Source organism: Trematomus bernacchii, unplaced genomic scaffold, assembly GCF_902827165.1.
Source record: "Trematomus bernacchii unplaced genomic scaffold, fTreBer1.1, whole genome shotgun sequence".
Lineage (NCBI taxonomy): Eukaryota > Metazoa > Chordata > Actinopteri > Perciformes > Nototheniidae > Trematomus > Trematomus bernacchii.
The window spans coordinates 15,164,196-15,181,645 of NW_022987828.1; the positions used below are offsets into that span (position 1 = coordinate 15,164,196).

Here is a 17,450-nt window from a genome sequence, read left to right on the forward strand (position 1 = left end):
CCGCTAAGAAAAATAGTCCGTTGTTACCGTTTTTTAAACAGTCAGAATGAAACGGCAGCTCTCAGCTGTGTGTTCACACTCCTAATGGCCCATCACAGCTCTCTCCCCCCCTAATCTTTCTTTTCCAACAGTTAAGTTAACTGTAGGTTACTCTGAGTGACAAGCTTACAGTTAGTGAAGTAACACTTTTTTTTTGTGAGTCACGACCTCGCTGTTTCATTCTAACATAACGCTCCAAATATGACTGTTTCCACTCGGACTTCAATACAGCAACACCATTGTTTGGTTTCCATGGTAGCGTGTCTCTTTAGTAGCGTGCACTCCTTTCCTGTAAATTACAGGTCCAGCCAGGCAAAACAGTAATATGAAATATGAACGTTAGTTTTTAACTGAAATGATCAAATAAAGTCAAAATGTCACAGTGTTTACAAACATTGACCATACCGTTCACCAGCCCCCACCCCACTATGTTGAGTATAGCCTACTCTTTGTTTAAAACGAATTGGCCATCGGAATGTGTGTGTCCCAACCCCCCCCCCCCCTGTGATATCTCTTCTCCAGCAGTCTGTAGTTTGTGTTCGCAGATCATCACCCTTAGCTATTTCAATTACCTGTCAAACAACCTAAACTAGTTATAAATGTTTATTTTAAATAAAGTATGTTTCTTCACATGTTAGGTCTTGAAGGTTCATTGAAAGTAAAGCTTACTTTGGTTCTTGTGCTCTAGTTCTTCAAGGAATCTTACTGAGAACGTTATGTTTCCTCTGACAGCTTATGCCAAAAGCAACGACAAATTATCTGTTTTAAATACCTTTTTAGACCGTAAACTTTAGAATGAAATGTAATACCGGTTAGTTTTTTGTGTTCATACTGACAGAAGAAGAAATAAATTAAGTATGAATGAGAATAAGACTTATGTAATGTATTGACATTTGATCAGTAGCCTATAAATGTATTACTAACTTTATCCACTGTGGTACCGAAGCTTGGATCACCGCCAAAGACATGGCCAAGGGCAGCTGGCAGCTTTCAATATTTTTCATGTGCGATTCTAACGCTTTCAGAAAGTGAAACATACAGCATCATTTGAGAAAAATAAATCAAAATAAGCGTTATAAATTAACCCTGACTACTTGTGTTTAGGACTCACTGTATTTTGCTACTCTCTAGGTCTGTGGGCCAAATCCAGATATGGGGGGGGGGGGTTCTGTTAGAAGGTGCGACGGGGGAGGGGGGAGAGAGTTAGACGCTCGTGAATTGTCAACGGGGGGGGGCCTCTCTGCACGGAGGAGCCGCGGAGAAGTGAATCACAGTGATCTCATAAACATATGACCAATGTGCGAGGGTGATGACATCAGAGCATCGTCCTATGGGCTTAGCCCCGGACAGGTACAACAGGTATTCACTCAGAGGGGGGTAGTTACCCATTTACATGTCAAAAAGCAACAAACAGTGGGCGGGTGGGGGAAGTATACTGAGAAGTATATAATGAGAACTGCTACCAATGGTGGCCTATTTAGTTTATTAAGAAATACATATTTGTAGCTTTTTTTTTATCTGCAGTAGGAAATGCAGAGAGTAGCGACAGGGCTGGTCCAACCTGATCTGTAAAGTGATCTAACTAAGTGCTATTCATTTTCTTGACGGGGAAGTGCAGTGTAAATGGGGGGCTTATATGCATTTGAAAAGCAATATAAATCACACAGTTCGTATACAATAGGCATTAAAAGCACCGTCGATAACCATTGCCCTTCTCCTATTCAAACCAAAAGAGAAAATGCAGATATTACACTCTGAAAAGAAAGGGTAGACATATCTGTACTCTTAGTGCCAAGTAGCTAAATAAATTCTCCAAATCAAACCAAATCAAACCAAGATATCTTGGGTATTCACTCAGAGGGGGGTCGGTGAACCGGGCAGAGTTTTTCGCCGGTCAACGTGTGTGAAAGTTTAAAGTTTATCATCTAAATTTGCCGAAACAAGTTTAATATTCTGAAAGCCAAGACTTTGTTTATTTGAAATCAGATGAAAACAAACTGTAACGAACCCATTTTATTCATATTCCGAGTCATAAAGACTTTATTTAAAATAAACATTTATAACTAGTTTAGGTTGTTTGAGAGGTACAGCTACCATTCTTTAATTAGATGTTTGATAAGTGCATGCAGATCACATAAAACACGTACACAGATACATTATTTTGTATTTTTATTAAATTCGACAATGTCAATTTCACTTTCCACTATGTCCACCGTTGTTTTTCACAACCAATGGCAGAACTTTATTGAGGCCTGTAATTAGTCGTTGCGACTCTGAGCGTTAGGGAAACCCATCATCTTGATAAAACATGAACTTTTCTTGTTATCATTTTTATTGTGTTAACAATTAAGTTAACAGGTATTCACTCAGAGGGGGGTCGGCTTCATAGTTGTATTTATCATCTAAATTTGCCGAAACAAGTTTAATATTCTGAAAGCCAAGACTTTGTTTATTTGAAATCAGATGAAAACAAACTGTAACGGACCCATTTTATTCATATTCCGAGTCATAAAGACTTTATTTAAAATAAACATTTATAACTAGTTTAGGTTGTTTGAGAGGTAATTGAAATAGCTAAGGGTGATGATCTGACTTGAAGTGTGTGTTTTTTGCTCCTCCCCATTCTTTAATTAGATGTTTGATAAGTGCATGCAGATCACATATAGTAAAACACGTACACAGATACATTATTTTGTATTTTTATTAAATTTGACAATCTCAATTTCACTTTCCACTATGTCCACCGTTGTTTTTCACAACCAATGGCAGAACTTTATTGAGGCCTGTAATTAGTCAACTACAGGTCTCTTGAAGTCTTTTTCTTCCAAAAAGCTTGTGACAAGATGTTATTGCTCTTGGGGCAATAAAAACAAGATTTTAACTTTAGTTTTTTATATAATATCTGCATTGTCTCTTGTGAAAAACTAAGTCTTAGTTTGGCCATAGTTATTTAATATATAGCGCCATCTCCTGGTTAAACCCTGAAATTGGAGAATAGTGGGAGGGCCTAACATTCCTGAATACTGGTCTTTGGCAGGTCTTAGGCAGGTAACTGGCTGGCAGTAGGCAGGAAGCTGTATGCTGGGGTCCAAAATAAGAGGCTCCATCTGTAGGGTTTGGGAATTATGGCAGTTTTAAAAAAAAATTTGGGGCGAATTTCAAGCTCTCCTGCACTCTGTTTTGAGATCTAAGCACTCTAGCCTTAACGAGCTGTGTTGCACAGCATTCACACTAATAAGAAAGACAATTCCATTGAAGATCAAAAACTTTATTGTGGTATACTTCACATCATATTATATGATTAGAAACAGCCAATCAACTCAAGTGCTTTATTCAGCTGCTTCTTTTCCCTGTAAAAAAACAAACAAAATATAAATACATACAGTACAGTGTATATGCACAAGCATAAACATCATACTCTGCATACATCTGAATGTTTTCTCTGTCGTTCATTTCATAAAGATTTGGGCTATATTTGTTCTCTCAAGACTTAAGTATTGCATTAAGAGATATTTAATTTAATTTTCATTCATAAAAGCTGAAATGTCTTTATAGTTACCTTGCCAGAGTCACGGCTCTTTGCTCTCAGTTTGTTGACCTGGGACTCTGCAATGTCAGCACGCTCCTCAGCCTCCTCCAGCTCATTTTGAACCTTCCTGCACTTGGACAGATGAGTATTGGCTTGTTCCTCCTGGAATAAGAGATACATAGTTTAAGGTATAGAAACCTTCAAACACTTTAAAATATAATATAACAATGTGATGGTAATCTTAACAATCAGCAAGATTTGCTGGTAAAAATAAATCTGACATATCTACAAAACAATGTATATATTGTCCTTACCGCCTCCTCAGCCTGCCTCTTGTAGGCCTTCACCTTCAGCTGCAATTTGTCAACCAGATCCTGCAGCCTGGCAACATTTTTCTTGTCCTCCTCAGTCTGTGCCAATTTAGATTTGCATGTTTAAATATTGTAAAAGGTTAGTATATTAGATGAATTGGTAATGTACATTTTAACTATGAAAGTAACCATACCTGATAGGTGAGCTCCTTAACTCTCCTCTCATATTTGCGGACACCTTTAACAGCATCTACTCCACGTCTCTGTTCAGCCTCAACCTCTGCTTCCAGCTCACGCACCTTTTGAATAACATTAAAACATTAAGTATCCAGCTTGTTTTCAAAGGTTTCTTTCAGCTATATAAATCTTAGTATGACTTTTTTTTACCCTAGACTCCAGTTTCTGGAGCTGCTTCTTGCCACCCTTCATGGCCAGGTTCTCAGCCTCATCCAGACGGTGCTGCAGGTCCTTAACAGCAACCTCCAGGTTCTTCTTCATCCTCTCCAGATGAGCACTAGTATCTTGCTCCTTCTTCAGCTCCTCAGCCATCATAGCAGCCTACAGGAGACATCAAAACATGTTAATTAGAAATATCAACAAAACAAAATGGCCGTTAAAAGTAAGACATTGAAACCTACATCAGTGATGGCCTTCTTGGCCTTCTCCTCTGCATTCCTTGCTTCCTGCACAGTGTCATCCACTTCACCCTGGACCTGGACCAGGTCTGTCTCAAGCTTCTTCTTGCTGTTCACAAGGCTTGTGTTCTAAAAGGTAAAAATATTTAGCCTCTTAAGTCATCACATGCCTAATATTCATGTTAGTTGAAATTGTATTTGATTCTTGAATTATTTAAATGATTAGGTTTGTTCACCTGAGAGTGCAGAAGTCCAACACGCTCACTGGCATCAACCAGCTCTTGCTCAGCAATTTTGCGACTTCTCTCTGTCTGTTCCAGAGCAGCTCTAAGTTCCTCAATTTCAGCCACCATAAGACCGTTTCTACGATCCACCATAGCAGCCTGCTCTTTGAAGTCCTCCTGGGCTCTGACAGCATCATCAAGGTGCAGTTGTGCATCCTAGTGAGAAAAAGATCAGACGTATATACATGACTGCCAAAATGTAGCCCAATCTACCATAGTTGGAAAATAAACTGTTCCTTTTCTATACCTTCAGCTGTGCCTGCACATTCCTGAGCTGCTTCGTGGACTCAGCAGCCTGGCGGTTGGCATGGCTGAGCTGAATCTCCATCTCATTCAGATCTCCCTCCATCTTCTTCTTGATTCTCAGGGCATCGTTTCTGCTCCTGACCTCAGAATCCAGAGTGCTCTGCATGGAGTCAGTCACTCTCTGGCTGTTCCTCTTGATCTGTTCCATCTCTTCATCTTTCTCTGCCAGCTTCCTGTCCACCTCACCCTTAATCTGGTTGAGCTCCAGCTGGACACGCAGGATCTTAGACTCTTCATGTTCCAGAGTTCCCTAATGAAATCAAACAATTAAACACTCATCTTTGCCTTCAAACACTGATATATTTGTCAATGATTTGTAATGTTATGAACTCCCAGGAAAGAAATACCTCAGCCTCTTCAAGAGCTGTCTGGATCTCAGTCTTCTCTGTCTCCACCTGCTTCTTGGTCTTCTCCAGCTCATGTATGCTCTTGCCAGTCTCACCTATCTGTTCAGTCAGATCTGAGATCTCCTCTGCAGAAAGATACATATCATATTGTTGAGCCTCAAATGGTAAAATATCAACAACAAAAAATGTCCAACTCATGTTGAACTCTGTGACATTATGTAGAACTCACGTTGCAGATTCTTGTTTTCACGCTTCATGGTCTCCAGATGATCAAGAGCCTCCTCATAAGAGTTCTTCATCTTGAACAGTTCAGTGCTGAGAGAACGAGCCTCCTTCTGTGCTCCCTCAAGCTCTGCCTGACCCTCCTCGTACTTCTGCTTCCACTCTGCCAACACCTGAATAATACAATTCATGCAGTTTATTTGGTTATGTTAAAGTATCAGGGCAAAATAAATATTCATGTCATTGTTTGTGTGTTTTGACCAAACACAGTAAATTGTGTTACCTTGTCAAAGTTCCTCTGCTTTTTGTCCAGGTTGGCAGCAAGGCCATTGGCCCTCTCCACATCAATCATGAGGTCCTCCACCTCACTCTGGAGCCTCTGTTTGGTTTTCTCAAGAGAAGCACACTTGGAATTCACTGCCTCAATCTGTTCCTCAGCCTCCTGAAGGCGCTGGGCAAGCTTTTTCCTGTTTGAAAATTGAGGTATTTGTGGCTCAGTTAAACTCATAAAGTTACAAGTTATTTTCTAGTGACATTTGCATATATGAAACAACTAATTACCATATTAATTCATCTAAATGATTGGCCTCAAAGTAAGAAGATATACACATTTTAAAATACTAATGTTATTACCAGCAATTCAGGAATCAGTAGAGTTTTTGCTAAAATGCTACACTTCTGGCCATTTAACAGTTTGAATGTCACTCACTTGGATTCCTCAAGCTCCTCAGTGCGCTGGATAGCATCAGTTTCATACTTCGATCTCCACTGAGCCACCTCACTGTTGGCCTTGGACATTCCACGCTGCAGCTCAGCCTTGGCCTCCTGCTCCTCTTCAAACTGCTCCCTCAGCAGATCACAGTCATGGCGGGCTGATTGCAGGCCATGGGCAAGAGCATTCTTGGCCTGTTGTAAGAAATATTATTAACCTTTACACAATTTCTAAATCACAAACAAATCATACAAATATATACTATCTTAATGGTTTCTTACCTTAACCTCCTCCTCAATCTGTCTCTTCAATTCATCAATCTGCTGTGTGGAGGCCTGCTTGCCTCTGGTCAACTGAGAGACAAGAGCTTCCTTCTCTTCAACTTGACGGCTGAACTCACCTTGTGTGAAAAATATTATAATACGTTAGTTTGTGTTACGTTTCTCAATCATATACTCCACAGATGGTTCACCAAAAACATGTAGATACCATTTTCTGTCAGGAGACGTGCTTTCTGTGAACTTGTGTCATTGATTTGGCGGACGTTTTCATCATTCTTGGTCTTCAGTTCGCTAAGTTGGTCCTCAAGAGTACGGCACATCTTTTCAAGATTTCCCTAATGAGGAAAAAATAAACAAAATCAGTGATCAGATTTTATTCACAAAATAATTCACATGTTGTACTACATTCATATTGGTAACAAATATCATTTAAAAAAGCATGTAATGCTAGTGTACCTTTGCCTTAGCAACATTCTCCATGTTGCTAGAGAGGTCATCAATCTCCATCTTGTATTCACTCTTTTCCTTCTCAAGCTTCTGCTTGACACGCTGGAGGTTGTCAATCTGCTCTCCCAGCTCAGCAACACTGTCAGCCTGCTTCTTGCGAAGGGCAGAAGCAGTTGCTTCATGCTGCAGAGTGGACTCCTCAAGATCACGACGGAGCTTCTGGAACTCAGCCTCACGCTTCTTGTTCATCTCAATCTGAGCAGAGGTGGCACCTCCAGCCTCCTCCAGCCTCTCACTGATCTCCTCAAGTTCCCTGGAGAGGTCAGCTCTCTGCTTCTCAACCTTGGCACGAGCTGCACGCTCAGCCTCAATCTCCTCTTCCAGTTCCTCAATACGAGCCTGTTGAATGTAGATGTTTTCTCTTTTAGCTATCATTCACTTTATTACACATAATAGCAAATGTATGCAGTATTGTTAAGTGTAACACAATATCTCACCTGGAGCTCCTTGATCTTCTTCTGGAGCTGAGCACCCAGAGACTGCTCATCTTCAATCTTGCTAAGGAGCTGACTGCATTCAAACTCCTTCCTGTGAAAAAAATTGATAAAGTGCATTGAGTTCATGCAATTGAACACTTCTTTAAAAAAATGTATGTTGTGCAAACAGAAAAACTAAGTTACTTTTTGATTTTCTCATCAGACTGCTGCTTGTCATTCTCAAGATCCATGACGGATTCCTGGGCCAGTTTGAGATCACCCTCAAACTTTCTCTTGGTTCTCTCCAGGTCCATACGCAGCTTCTTCTCTTGCTCCAGAGAACCCTCAAGCTAAACAAAGGTATACATTTTTAATTATCATGTTCAAGAATAATCTTGCTTTGCCAAATCAAGTGACTGTAAACTTACATCATCCACTTGCTGCTCAAGCTTGGTCTTGGCCTTGGTCAGAGTGTTGACTTTGTCTTCCTCTGCCTGCAGGTCATCAAGAGTCTGCTGATGAGACTCCTGAAGGGCTTTCTTTTCCTTGGTCAGCTTAGCAACGCTCTCATCCTGAGAGGCCATCTCCTCGGTCAGGTTCTTCACCTAAGTGTGCAAGAAAGATTTTGTTAATACAAATAAATTATTATAATCTCACTACCTAATGGACAGATCATTGATTACAAACCTTGTTCTCAGTGGCATGTTTCTCCTTTTCCACTTTGGCCAAGGTAAGCTCCAGGTCATCAATATCCTTCTTGAGCTCAGAGCATTCATCCTCCAGCTTTCTCTTCTTGGCAGTGAGCTCAGCATTCATTTCCTCTTCATCCTCCAGTCTCTCAGTTGTCTCTTTGAGTTTGGCCTCCATCTGAATCTTACCCTTGATGAGTCCCTCACATCTCTCCTCAGCATCAGTGAGATTGTCTCCTTCCTAGACCATTTTCATACAAATACATGTTAGCTCTTGTATATTCACAAACATGAAAAAGCGTATTTGTCTGTTGACGTGTACTTACAGATGCTATTTGCAGAGCCAGATCAGTCTTCTCCCGCAGAAGGGAAACCATCTTCTCCTCCAGTTCCTTCTTCTTGGCCAGGGCAGCAGCCAGGTCAGTTTTCATTTTTTCATAGTTCTCCTTCATATTTGCCAGCTCCTTCTCAGTTTCAGCACTCTGCAGCAGAGGCTTAATCTTGTAGTAGACCTTCATCCATGGCCAGTGTTTGACATTCATGAAGGAGCGCACGTTGTACTGGATGGTGTATATGGCTTCCCTGCATAGAAAAATTGGTTTTAGAAAATATATAATTTTTTTTACACCATTGATCAGAATTAGTAGTTTTCAACGTGCCTCCTTTCTGTCATCTTCACAAACTCCTTTCTCATGAGATAACCACGACACAAAGCCTGAGTAATTCTGACCAGAGTTGCCAGTTTTTCGTCTCTCATCTCCTCAAGGGTACCCAGCAGGCCAGCCTTGAAGAACACCTGAACAAACAGAAACAACAAATTATTTCAGAATCAGAATACCTTTTTTCGAGGAGGGGAAATATACATTTCTTTCAGCAAATAAATGATGAATTCAAGTAATGAACACTTGAAACACTGTATAACAAGCAAGCAAACAAACAAAATGAAATATGTGACTCCTATTTACATGATGGTTTTTGGTCGGATGGAATGGTTTTAAGGCCAAGTCTTAATCACATGTTTCATCATAATCATCACAATTTTTATTTTTTATTATTTGCCGGGATGGAAAAAGAGAGGCTACCAGAGTTGACCTCCTGAGGTAGTTTCATTAATTACATGTATAATACATACTACCGTAGTCACAGTAACATATAACAAATACACTGCACAGCGTCTTTGGTAAATATTCATTAGCTCAGTTATGAAGTAAATGTAAAGTACTTACCTTGGTGTGTCCAAATTTATATTCATCATGAGGAACATCAATTGACCCAAGCAGCTTCTCTGAAGCTTTCTTGTTGTCCATGAACTGACCGTCAGGGATGACAGCGGCATTCAGCACCTTGTATCTATATGAAAGAGTTTATTGTCAGGAGGAGCATTACATTGTAATAATGAGAGGTTCAAATTCTATGTATAAAAACATTATACCTCTGCTTGAAATCAGCATAGAGGATCCTGCTGGGGAAACCTTTTCTGCAGATTCTAATACCCTCCAGGACACCATTACACCTGAGCTGGTGGATAACCAGGAAGTTCTCCATAAGACCTGAACAAACAAATATTATATATTTAATTATTTGAATAAATAGTAGGTATTTTAGTTGATGCAGCACAGCATTAAAAACCAAACCAGTCATCAATACTGTTGTATATGTACCTGGAGTCTTTGACTCATTGGGAATCAGACAGCGCACAAAGTGAGGATGGGTGGCCCTCAAGTTAGTCATCAGCTTGCCCAAGTTCTCCTGTAATCCATAATGGTGTCTCATGTCATGAAATGCCACAATTGGGAGTTTTAGTTTAAACAGAGATCTATATGTTTGCTTTGAGAAAACTTACCCTGAACTGCGAGGACACAGTCTGCATAGAACCACCCTTCTTCTTGCCTCCCTTCTTAGTAGCATCTGTTTATGTTTTGTTAGAATGTCATGAAATTAGCATAAACAAGTAATAGTTGATGATTTAAAATAAAATAATATTACAAATATATATTTGATCAGTAAAAAGTATATATTATCTCTGGTCTTAAATGTGTTTACTGTAGTTACTATCTTACCCTCAACTATTGGAGGATACAGCGAAACCAGCAGTTTCACTGAGGATTTCATGTACAGCTGAATGACAGAGTCATTCAGGGGATCCTTGTTCTTGTCCAGCCAGCCAGTGATGTTGTAGTCCACGGTACCAGCATAGTGCACCAGGGAGAAGTGGGCCTCAGCCTTGCCCTTTGCGGGCTTTGGCTTCTCAAATGCTTTGTTTTTGCCAAGATGCTGGTCATACAGCTTGTTCTTGAAGGATGTGTCTGAGGCCTTGGGGAACATGCACTCCTCTTCAAGGATGGAGAAGATGCCCATGGGCTTGAAAAGGTTGAAAGAGGTATATCATTTAGTGATACATTATAACAAATAAAAAAACAGTTACATATGATGTATGATATAATAATTGAAGTGGTTACCCTTTCAATCAGCTCAATGCAGGCAGCCAAGTCCATACCAAAGTCAATGAACTCCCAGATAATACCCTCCTTCTTGTACTCCTCTTGCTCCAGGACGAACATGGTGTGGTTGAAGAACTGTTGCAGTTTCTCATTTGTGAAGTTGATGCACAGCTGCTCCAATGTATTGAACTGCAAAAGAACATATCATCTTCATAATCTCTTACAAGGCAATAAGAACTATTATTTATTGAAAAGTATCAACTGCTAAATTGTTCAAACTCTGGCTTACATCAAAGATTTCAAAGCCAGCAATATCCAGCACACCAATGTAGAACTGTCTAGCTTGTTTGGTGTCCAACATATTGTTGATACGGATGACCATCCACAAGAACATCCTCTCATAGATAGACTTGGCCAGGGCAGGCACTGAGTTCATGACCTTAAAGAAAAAAAGTGATGTGATTTCATTTTTGACATATACAACTGGTATATTATATTATTTTCAAGATACATGCCACTAAAATTCCAAAACTAAAATTGAATCAAAGATCGCCCTTGAATTTAGAATTAAATTAGAACTCATTGACAGAAGTACAAAAAATGCCAACTGACATCGCATATATTTTTCCAAATGAAATCTGTACTACATTTTTTATTTATAAACAGTAGAATGTTCGATATTGATCTTCATTGTTTACCTGAGGTACAGTCTGTCCCTTGGTGACATACTCATTTCCGACCTTCACTCTAGGATAGCACAGACCCTTCAGCATGTCAGCGGAGTTCAGACCCAGCAAATAAGCAACCTTGTCAGCATCTGAAAATAATTCAGAAATGTCCATCATAATTTGTGAAGAACACAATGTTATCAAGAAATATATCAATGTTGTTGCCAAGTTCTAAGCTTTGAGCTAAGATTAAATACTCACCCTCTGTGCCATCATTCTCAGCCTGCTCCTCACGCTGCTTTTGCTTGAACTTCATGTTGCCATGGTGAAGCACAGCACCGGTCATCTTGTAAATGCTCATCTTCTCTTCATTAGTGAAGCCCAGGATATCAATAGCATTCTGATGTCAAAAGACACAAAAAACACAATTGTTCAAGCTAAAGTTCTTAAAAGAGTTGTAATAGAGTGGCAAAGTCCCTCCCCTTCCGGTTGAGCCCCATGGGACCTTATTTCGGAAAAGTTATGCATTGAAGTCAATGGAGAGAGAAAGATTATCTTTCGATCCCGTTTGAATTGTGCCACGAATTACACATATGATGTTTGTCAATTTAAAAGATAATTTTGCAAGTCAAAAAAAAAAAAATGTGCCGTAAAACTGTGAAGTAACACATTTGTTTGTGCGAAACGCTAAATGAACTACATCTCTGGTCAACCACACACGTCACCAAGATGGCCGTCACTACTGTCTTGTCAACAAACGATTGACTATCACCACAATGAAACACGTCCTGAAGAATGTCATGCAAAGCTGCCTGCCTGCCTTCCTTTGATTCTCTCTGAACTGCCTGGTCGTTTTAATGTTTAATGTCAACCATTTGTGCAGATAGCATGAAGTAGAAAAGATCGCCGATGCTAACGTTAGCGTTAGCATTTCTCCCCCGGAATTAAATGGTGTATTATAGAATGATCACACCGGTGACAGTACTATTCAAAGGGTTCACGAAATATGACTACTACTCTTACTGTTTAACATTTTGGGTTACTTAATGTTACTTCATGTTAAGGCTAATAAAAATGACAAGGCTGTAATGCTAACTAACGTGCTAGCTACTAGCTAGGTAGCTAACTTGATCAAGCCACTCCTGGTCGTTTCATCAGACGGGAAGCAAAAGAACGAGCAAGACCCATTGCTGGTATAATAACAACCTGGTACTAAGCACACAGGCATCTTGTTAAAGTTATCTTATCTTAGCCAGCGCCATATAGATAGATTATATCTATATTGCGCTGATCTTAGGTATCTGAATGGTGGAGGTAAACAATTGTGACATCACTTACGCGACTCTGGGATTTGTAGTCTTTCTAGTTACGTATTTTTCATAGTCTTATATTTCAACAGTTTTACGACAAACTGTGACTTTTTTGACATGGAAATGATTTTTTAAGTTTGACAAACATCATATGTGTAATTCATGGCACAATTCAAACGGGATCGAAAGATAAGTTTTCTCTCCCCATTGACTTCAATGCATAATTTTTCCGAAATAAGGTCCCATACCCCGGAAGTAAGTGGGAGGGACTTCGCCACTCTATGATGTTGCATTTGTTTCACAAAGTCTATTTAAATATGTTGAATTGAAAATTACTCACATCCGTGGCATCCAGCTCCACTTTGTCATCAATGCTGGCCACAACGATCTTACCCATGCTACACATGGGGAAGTCGTAGGGGTTGGTTGTGAGGAGTGCCAGTTCTAGAATCCAAAAGAAATAAACATGTCAGTAGATATTTAAAAAAAAAAGTAAAACTCTAATAAGGTTGAAACAATTGCAATATCTAATTCTCCTTACCAAGGAGCTCTGGCTTGTGGCCGGTCATCATCTGGTAGAAGATGTGGTAGCCTCTCTCTTCCTCAAGCTGGAATGTCACTCTAGACTTCTCCAGCAGATCTACAAGTTTTAAACATGTCAGTGCCAGGCTAAATCTTACTAACAGTAGTTTGTATACACTATAAGGATTGTTACTTACAAGTCTCAATATCAGCACTAGCCAGTTTGCCAGCTGTGTTGAAATGGATTCTGATGAATTTACCCTGTTTGGAATAACATAATCATTAATGTCCCTCCACATGTGCAATGTAACAATGCTTCTCTCGTGTGTAGAAACTGTTCCATACTTACAAAACGAGAAGAGTTGTCATTCCTCACAGTTTTGGCGTTACCATAAGACTCAAGCAATGGATTGGCTGCAATAATCTGATCCTCAAGTGACCCCTAAAATCAAGGTTAAGAATAGCTGTCAGGAAACGACTTCATTTGTACATCCCTGAAAAAACTTCTAAAGATAAAGAATCTTGAATCGTCATCATCATAGAGTAACATACCTTTGATGCGTCTCTCTTGGGTCCAGAAACTGAGATTGTTGCAAAGTACTGGATGACACGCTTGGTGTTCACAGTCTTTCCAGCACCAGATTCTCCACTAGGTAGAGACAGAGATTATTAAGAACTTGACCAATATGTTTGATTCACCTTAATTAAAAAACAATTGGTACAATTGTAAATGTTACAAACTTACGTGATCAAGACAGACTGGTTTTCCCTATCTGTAAAAGTAAAAAAAACATAAACCAATTAAGTACATGTTAAAAACAGAAACCCTATACTGATGCGTTTTAAATGAGTGGTAATGACTTACCAGTAGCCATGAACTGATAAGCGTTGTCAGAGACAGAGAAGATGTGGGGTGGAGCCTCCATACGCTTCTTGCCTCTGTAGGCACTTACACATTCAGCATCGTATACTGGGAGCCACTTGTAGGGGTTCACAGTGGCACAGAACAACCCAGAGTAGGTCTAAAATATATCATAGAGAATTTAAATGTAACTTCATGTTTCCAGCAAACATTTTTCAGTCTCATTAGGCAATTAGTCTTACGTAGATCATCCATGCTGCATAACGCTCTTTGAGGTTATACAGCACAGAGGCTTCATTGAGATGGGTCATCATGGCCATGTCCTCAATCTTGTCATACTTGGGAGGGTTCAATGGGAAGACCTCCTCTTCTTTCACTACCCTCTCCTAGAACAGGAAATGTGTTACAATGAGAAATGATCAAATTGAATTCCTTGTACAAACTGATTTAATGATACGAACCTCCTCAGTTCCCAGTATTTTGACAGTGGCTTTGCCACCATCTTTCTTGATGAGTGTTGCCTTCAAGTACAGCTCCTTGACATCAGACACAAAGCAAGCACTCTTGGCATCAAATGGTGCGCTTTGAGCCTCAAGTCTTTCCTTCTCTGGCTTACGAAGGTAAATGGCAGCCTTGCCATACAAGGCCATCTCCGCGTCGGTACTCATGGTGGCAGTTTATTTCTGTGAAGTACACACAAGTAAGATACATCTTATTAATCTTACTTATTTTAATGTTTTCAATCAATTTGATTCTACAGCCCAGAATGTCTGTCATCAAAAAAAAAAAAACATATCCCCATTAAATTGAATTCTCCTTGAAATTCAAATGGAAGGATTCAAATCAAATTCTCGTTAAATCGTCACACAAATGTGCACAGCACCACACTCAGTGAAATGTTGTCTTTGAATGTAACCCATCCTAGTATTAGAAGCAGTGGGCAGCTACTATACAGGGCCCAGGAAGCAGTGTCAGCTGCTTTGCTCTCAGAGGTAGGAAGTAAACTGAAATGTGGATTGGTAACAGTCCACACTTAAATTATTTTCCTGTATACCGCTACCAGAACACATTCCAGTATGGAGTTAAAAGTAATTAGCTCATTAAAACGTTTTTCTAACTTAGATTGATGGAATAAAATATATTTTCAAATGTAATGTAGTTGAAATATGTTCATACCTGTTCCACTCTTATTGAAAAGTCAGAAATATTCCACAATCCTGTTGAGAAGATATCATATTGGTCTTAAATCAACAAAAATGGTTCATGATATTTTTTACAATGAATTTATATTTTGGAAAATTGAGCAAATACTGAATACATTGAATTGCTATACAGCAGAAGATAAGCCTACCACAAGCTGAAGTCTCCAAAGGCCTTCCACCACACCGTCCTCTGTCCTGTTGGGGCCCCCTTATATACGATCTGGCTTGCTTACACATTGAGGTTAAATATGGGCCCTTGCCAAATATGGTGTGGACAACAGGCATTTTTTGGATTTCATCCAATAGAGCTAGTAACTCAGTCTCTTAGGCCCGGTTCCAGAAAAAAATGATGACTTGGGGTGCATCTGAGATCGCAGGGGGTGCAGCTGTTTGTGCAATGTATGGCTCACCAACCTTAAATGTTAACACAAAGAGAGATCAATAAAACACAAACACAGACATAGTTGAGATTAATTATTATTCAGTTGCGCAAAACAACAATAATAATCTTGTAGCACAACATCACCTGCCACAGCAGTCAATCGTGGAAATGCCCCCCACCAGTAGCAATAATCACACAGTATATATAGCCACTGTAATGAACACACACACATTTTATTATGCAGCCTACCACACGAACATCGAATGTTTTTCTTCTGAAAGCTATACTTGTATATGTTGAAAAGTCATTATCTCATGACGTCTTTAGGAGTAATTAACTAACAAAGACTTAAGTGTATTATCTCTGAGTAGCCTCTCGCTCTTCCTATGACCTCGGCATCAGCTCACTTAAAATGAATACTGTTACGACTGAATAAACGGGTTTGAACTTAAATGCACGACTCACACAGGTTTTAACAAAAAAAAGGTTTATTCAAACCAAAGCTCTACTACAGTGGTCAAAAACTAAATTACTCTTAACGAGGAAAAATAGTTTAAAAACAAAGTCACTCTTAATGAGGAAAAACACTAACAAAACAAAATCACTTCAACGAGGAAAAACACTAGGAGCATGAATAACTAAATACTCAGACAACAAGATGTGGCTCAAAGCTCTGCTTGGAATTATTCCTGGCATGATACACTGGTAGTTTGTCACAAGAAACGAAACAAACTGGCACAGGACAAAGGGAGACGAGGACAATAAATACACCAGGTAATGGGGAACAGGTGGAAACAATCAGGGGCGGGGTCGACAATCACAGGTGTGGTTGACACACAAGGAAGGGAGGTCAGAGTATCTGAAACGAGAGGGAAGGGTTACTATTCAAAAATAAAGGGGAAAATCACTAGACAAAGACAAAAACACTAAACTAAACTAACATAATTTGCGAGAGATGACAAATACATCTATTGATAATTCAAAACGACCATTGTCTCTCTAACTCTGTGTGACCCAACTCAATAACACACATCATATGGCTTACATGGAACATATACTTTTTATGTAAATACATTTGAGCAAAATTGTGTCACCAGCTATTTGTGTCAGCATGATGTTTATAGCTGCTGACACCATTTTGGCCCGTGCATTTATCAACCCTGAGCCTAACCCACCCTGATAAATGCACAGGCAAAGTTATGCTGGAAATATAGCTTATAAAACATGTTTACCTTTAAAAGATATTACCCATAATATTGTCCAATACTGTGAAAGTTAAGACTGCCCAAAACATTTTATAGCTTACTAAAACATGATGACCTAAAAATGATATGACCCATAACATTGTCCAGTGCTCTGAAAAGTTTAGATTGCAACAAATATGTTATAGCTTATAAAAACATGACCTAAAAAATAGATGGGCTATAATATTTTACAATACTTCAAATAGTTTCTACCTACCAAAGATTCCAGCTAGAACTCACCTGACATCATTAAACACTGTTAGAGGACACGACACAGAACACAGGATTGTGATAACTGTATTTATCACACCTGAGTGGAGACAGCGCTGTGGTTGAGAGATGAAGATGAGGTCCAGCAGTGTGTTCTTCTCTGTGGTGGCAGCAGTGATGAGCTGTGCATATCCCCTGGACTGAAACATCTTGGCTTACCTGCATTGGATAAGAGGTTCTCATTGAAATCGCCACAGACAATGATGGGGTGACAATCCATGATCTCCAAGGAGTCCAAAAGGCTGCCCAGGTTTGAGAGGAGCGATCTCAC

General features: G+C 39.5%; 1 protein-coding gene across 1 annotated transcript; it reads right to left on the bottom strand.

Moving 5' to 3' along the window:
- Window positions 1–3,291: 3,291 nt before the first annotated feature.
- On the bottom strand, window positions 3,292–15,471 carry LOC117499626 (myosin heavy chain, fast skeletal muscle-like). The gene is made up of 41 exons (XM_034152149.1): window positions 15,433–15,471; window positions 15,258–15,298; window positions 14,543–14,764; window positions 14,324–14,467; window positions 14,085–14,241; window positions 13,965–13,992; window positions 13,772–13,868; window positions 13,569–13,661; window positions 13,417–13,480; window positions 13,239–13,337; window positions 13,038–13,141; window positions 11,649–11,787; window positions 11,418–11,536; window positions 11,009–11,158; window positions 10,738–10,908; window positions 10,339–10,639; window positions 10,122–10,186; window positions 9,940–10,027; window positions 9,711–9,828; window positions 9,505–9,628; window positions 8,938–9,074; window positions 8,605–8,860; window positions 8,277–8,519; window positions 8,018–8,194; window positions 7,794–7,939; window positions 7,611–7,701; window positions 7,123–7,512; window positions 6,875–7,001; window positions 6,667–6,785; window positions 6,383–6,579; window positions 5,957–6,140; window positions 5,681–5,846; window positions 5,452–5,576; window positions 5,046–5,354; window positions 4,751–4,954; window positions 4,518–4,643; window positions 4,267–4,437; window positions 4,074–4,178; window positions 3,883–3,978; window positions 3,599–3,730; window positions 3,292–3,389 (listed from the first exon to the last, which is right to left on the bottom strand). The coding sequence occupies exons 3-41, from the start codon at window positions 14,747–14,749 to the stop codon at window positions 3,369–3,371; spliced, it is 5,790 nt and encodes a 1,929-aa protein (XP_034008040.1). The 5' UTR covers window positions 14,750–14,764; window positions 15,258–15,298; window positions 15,433–15,471; the 3' UTR covers window positions 3,292–3,368.
- Window positions 15,472–17,450: the final 1,979 nt, after the last annotated feature.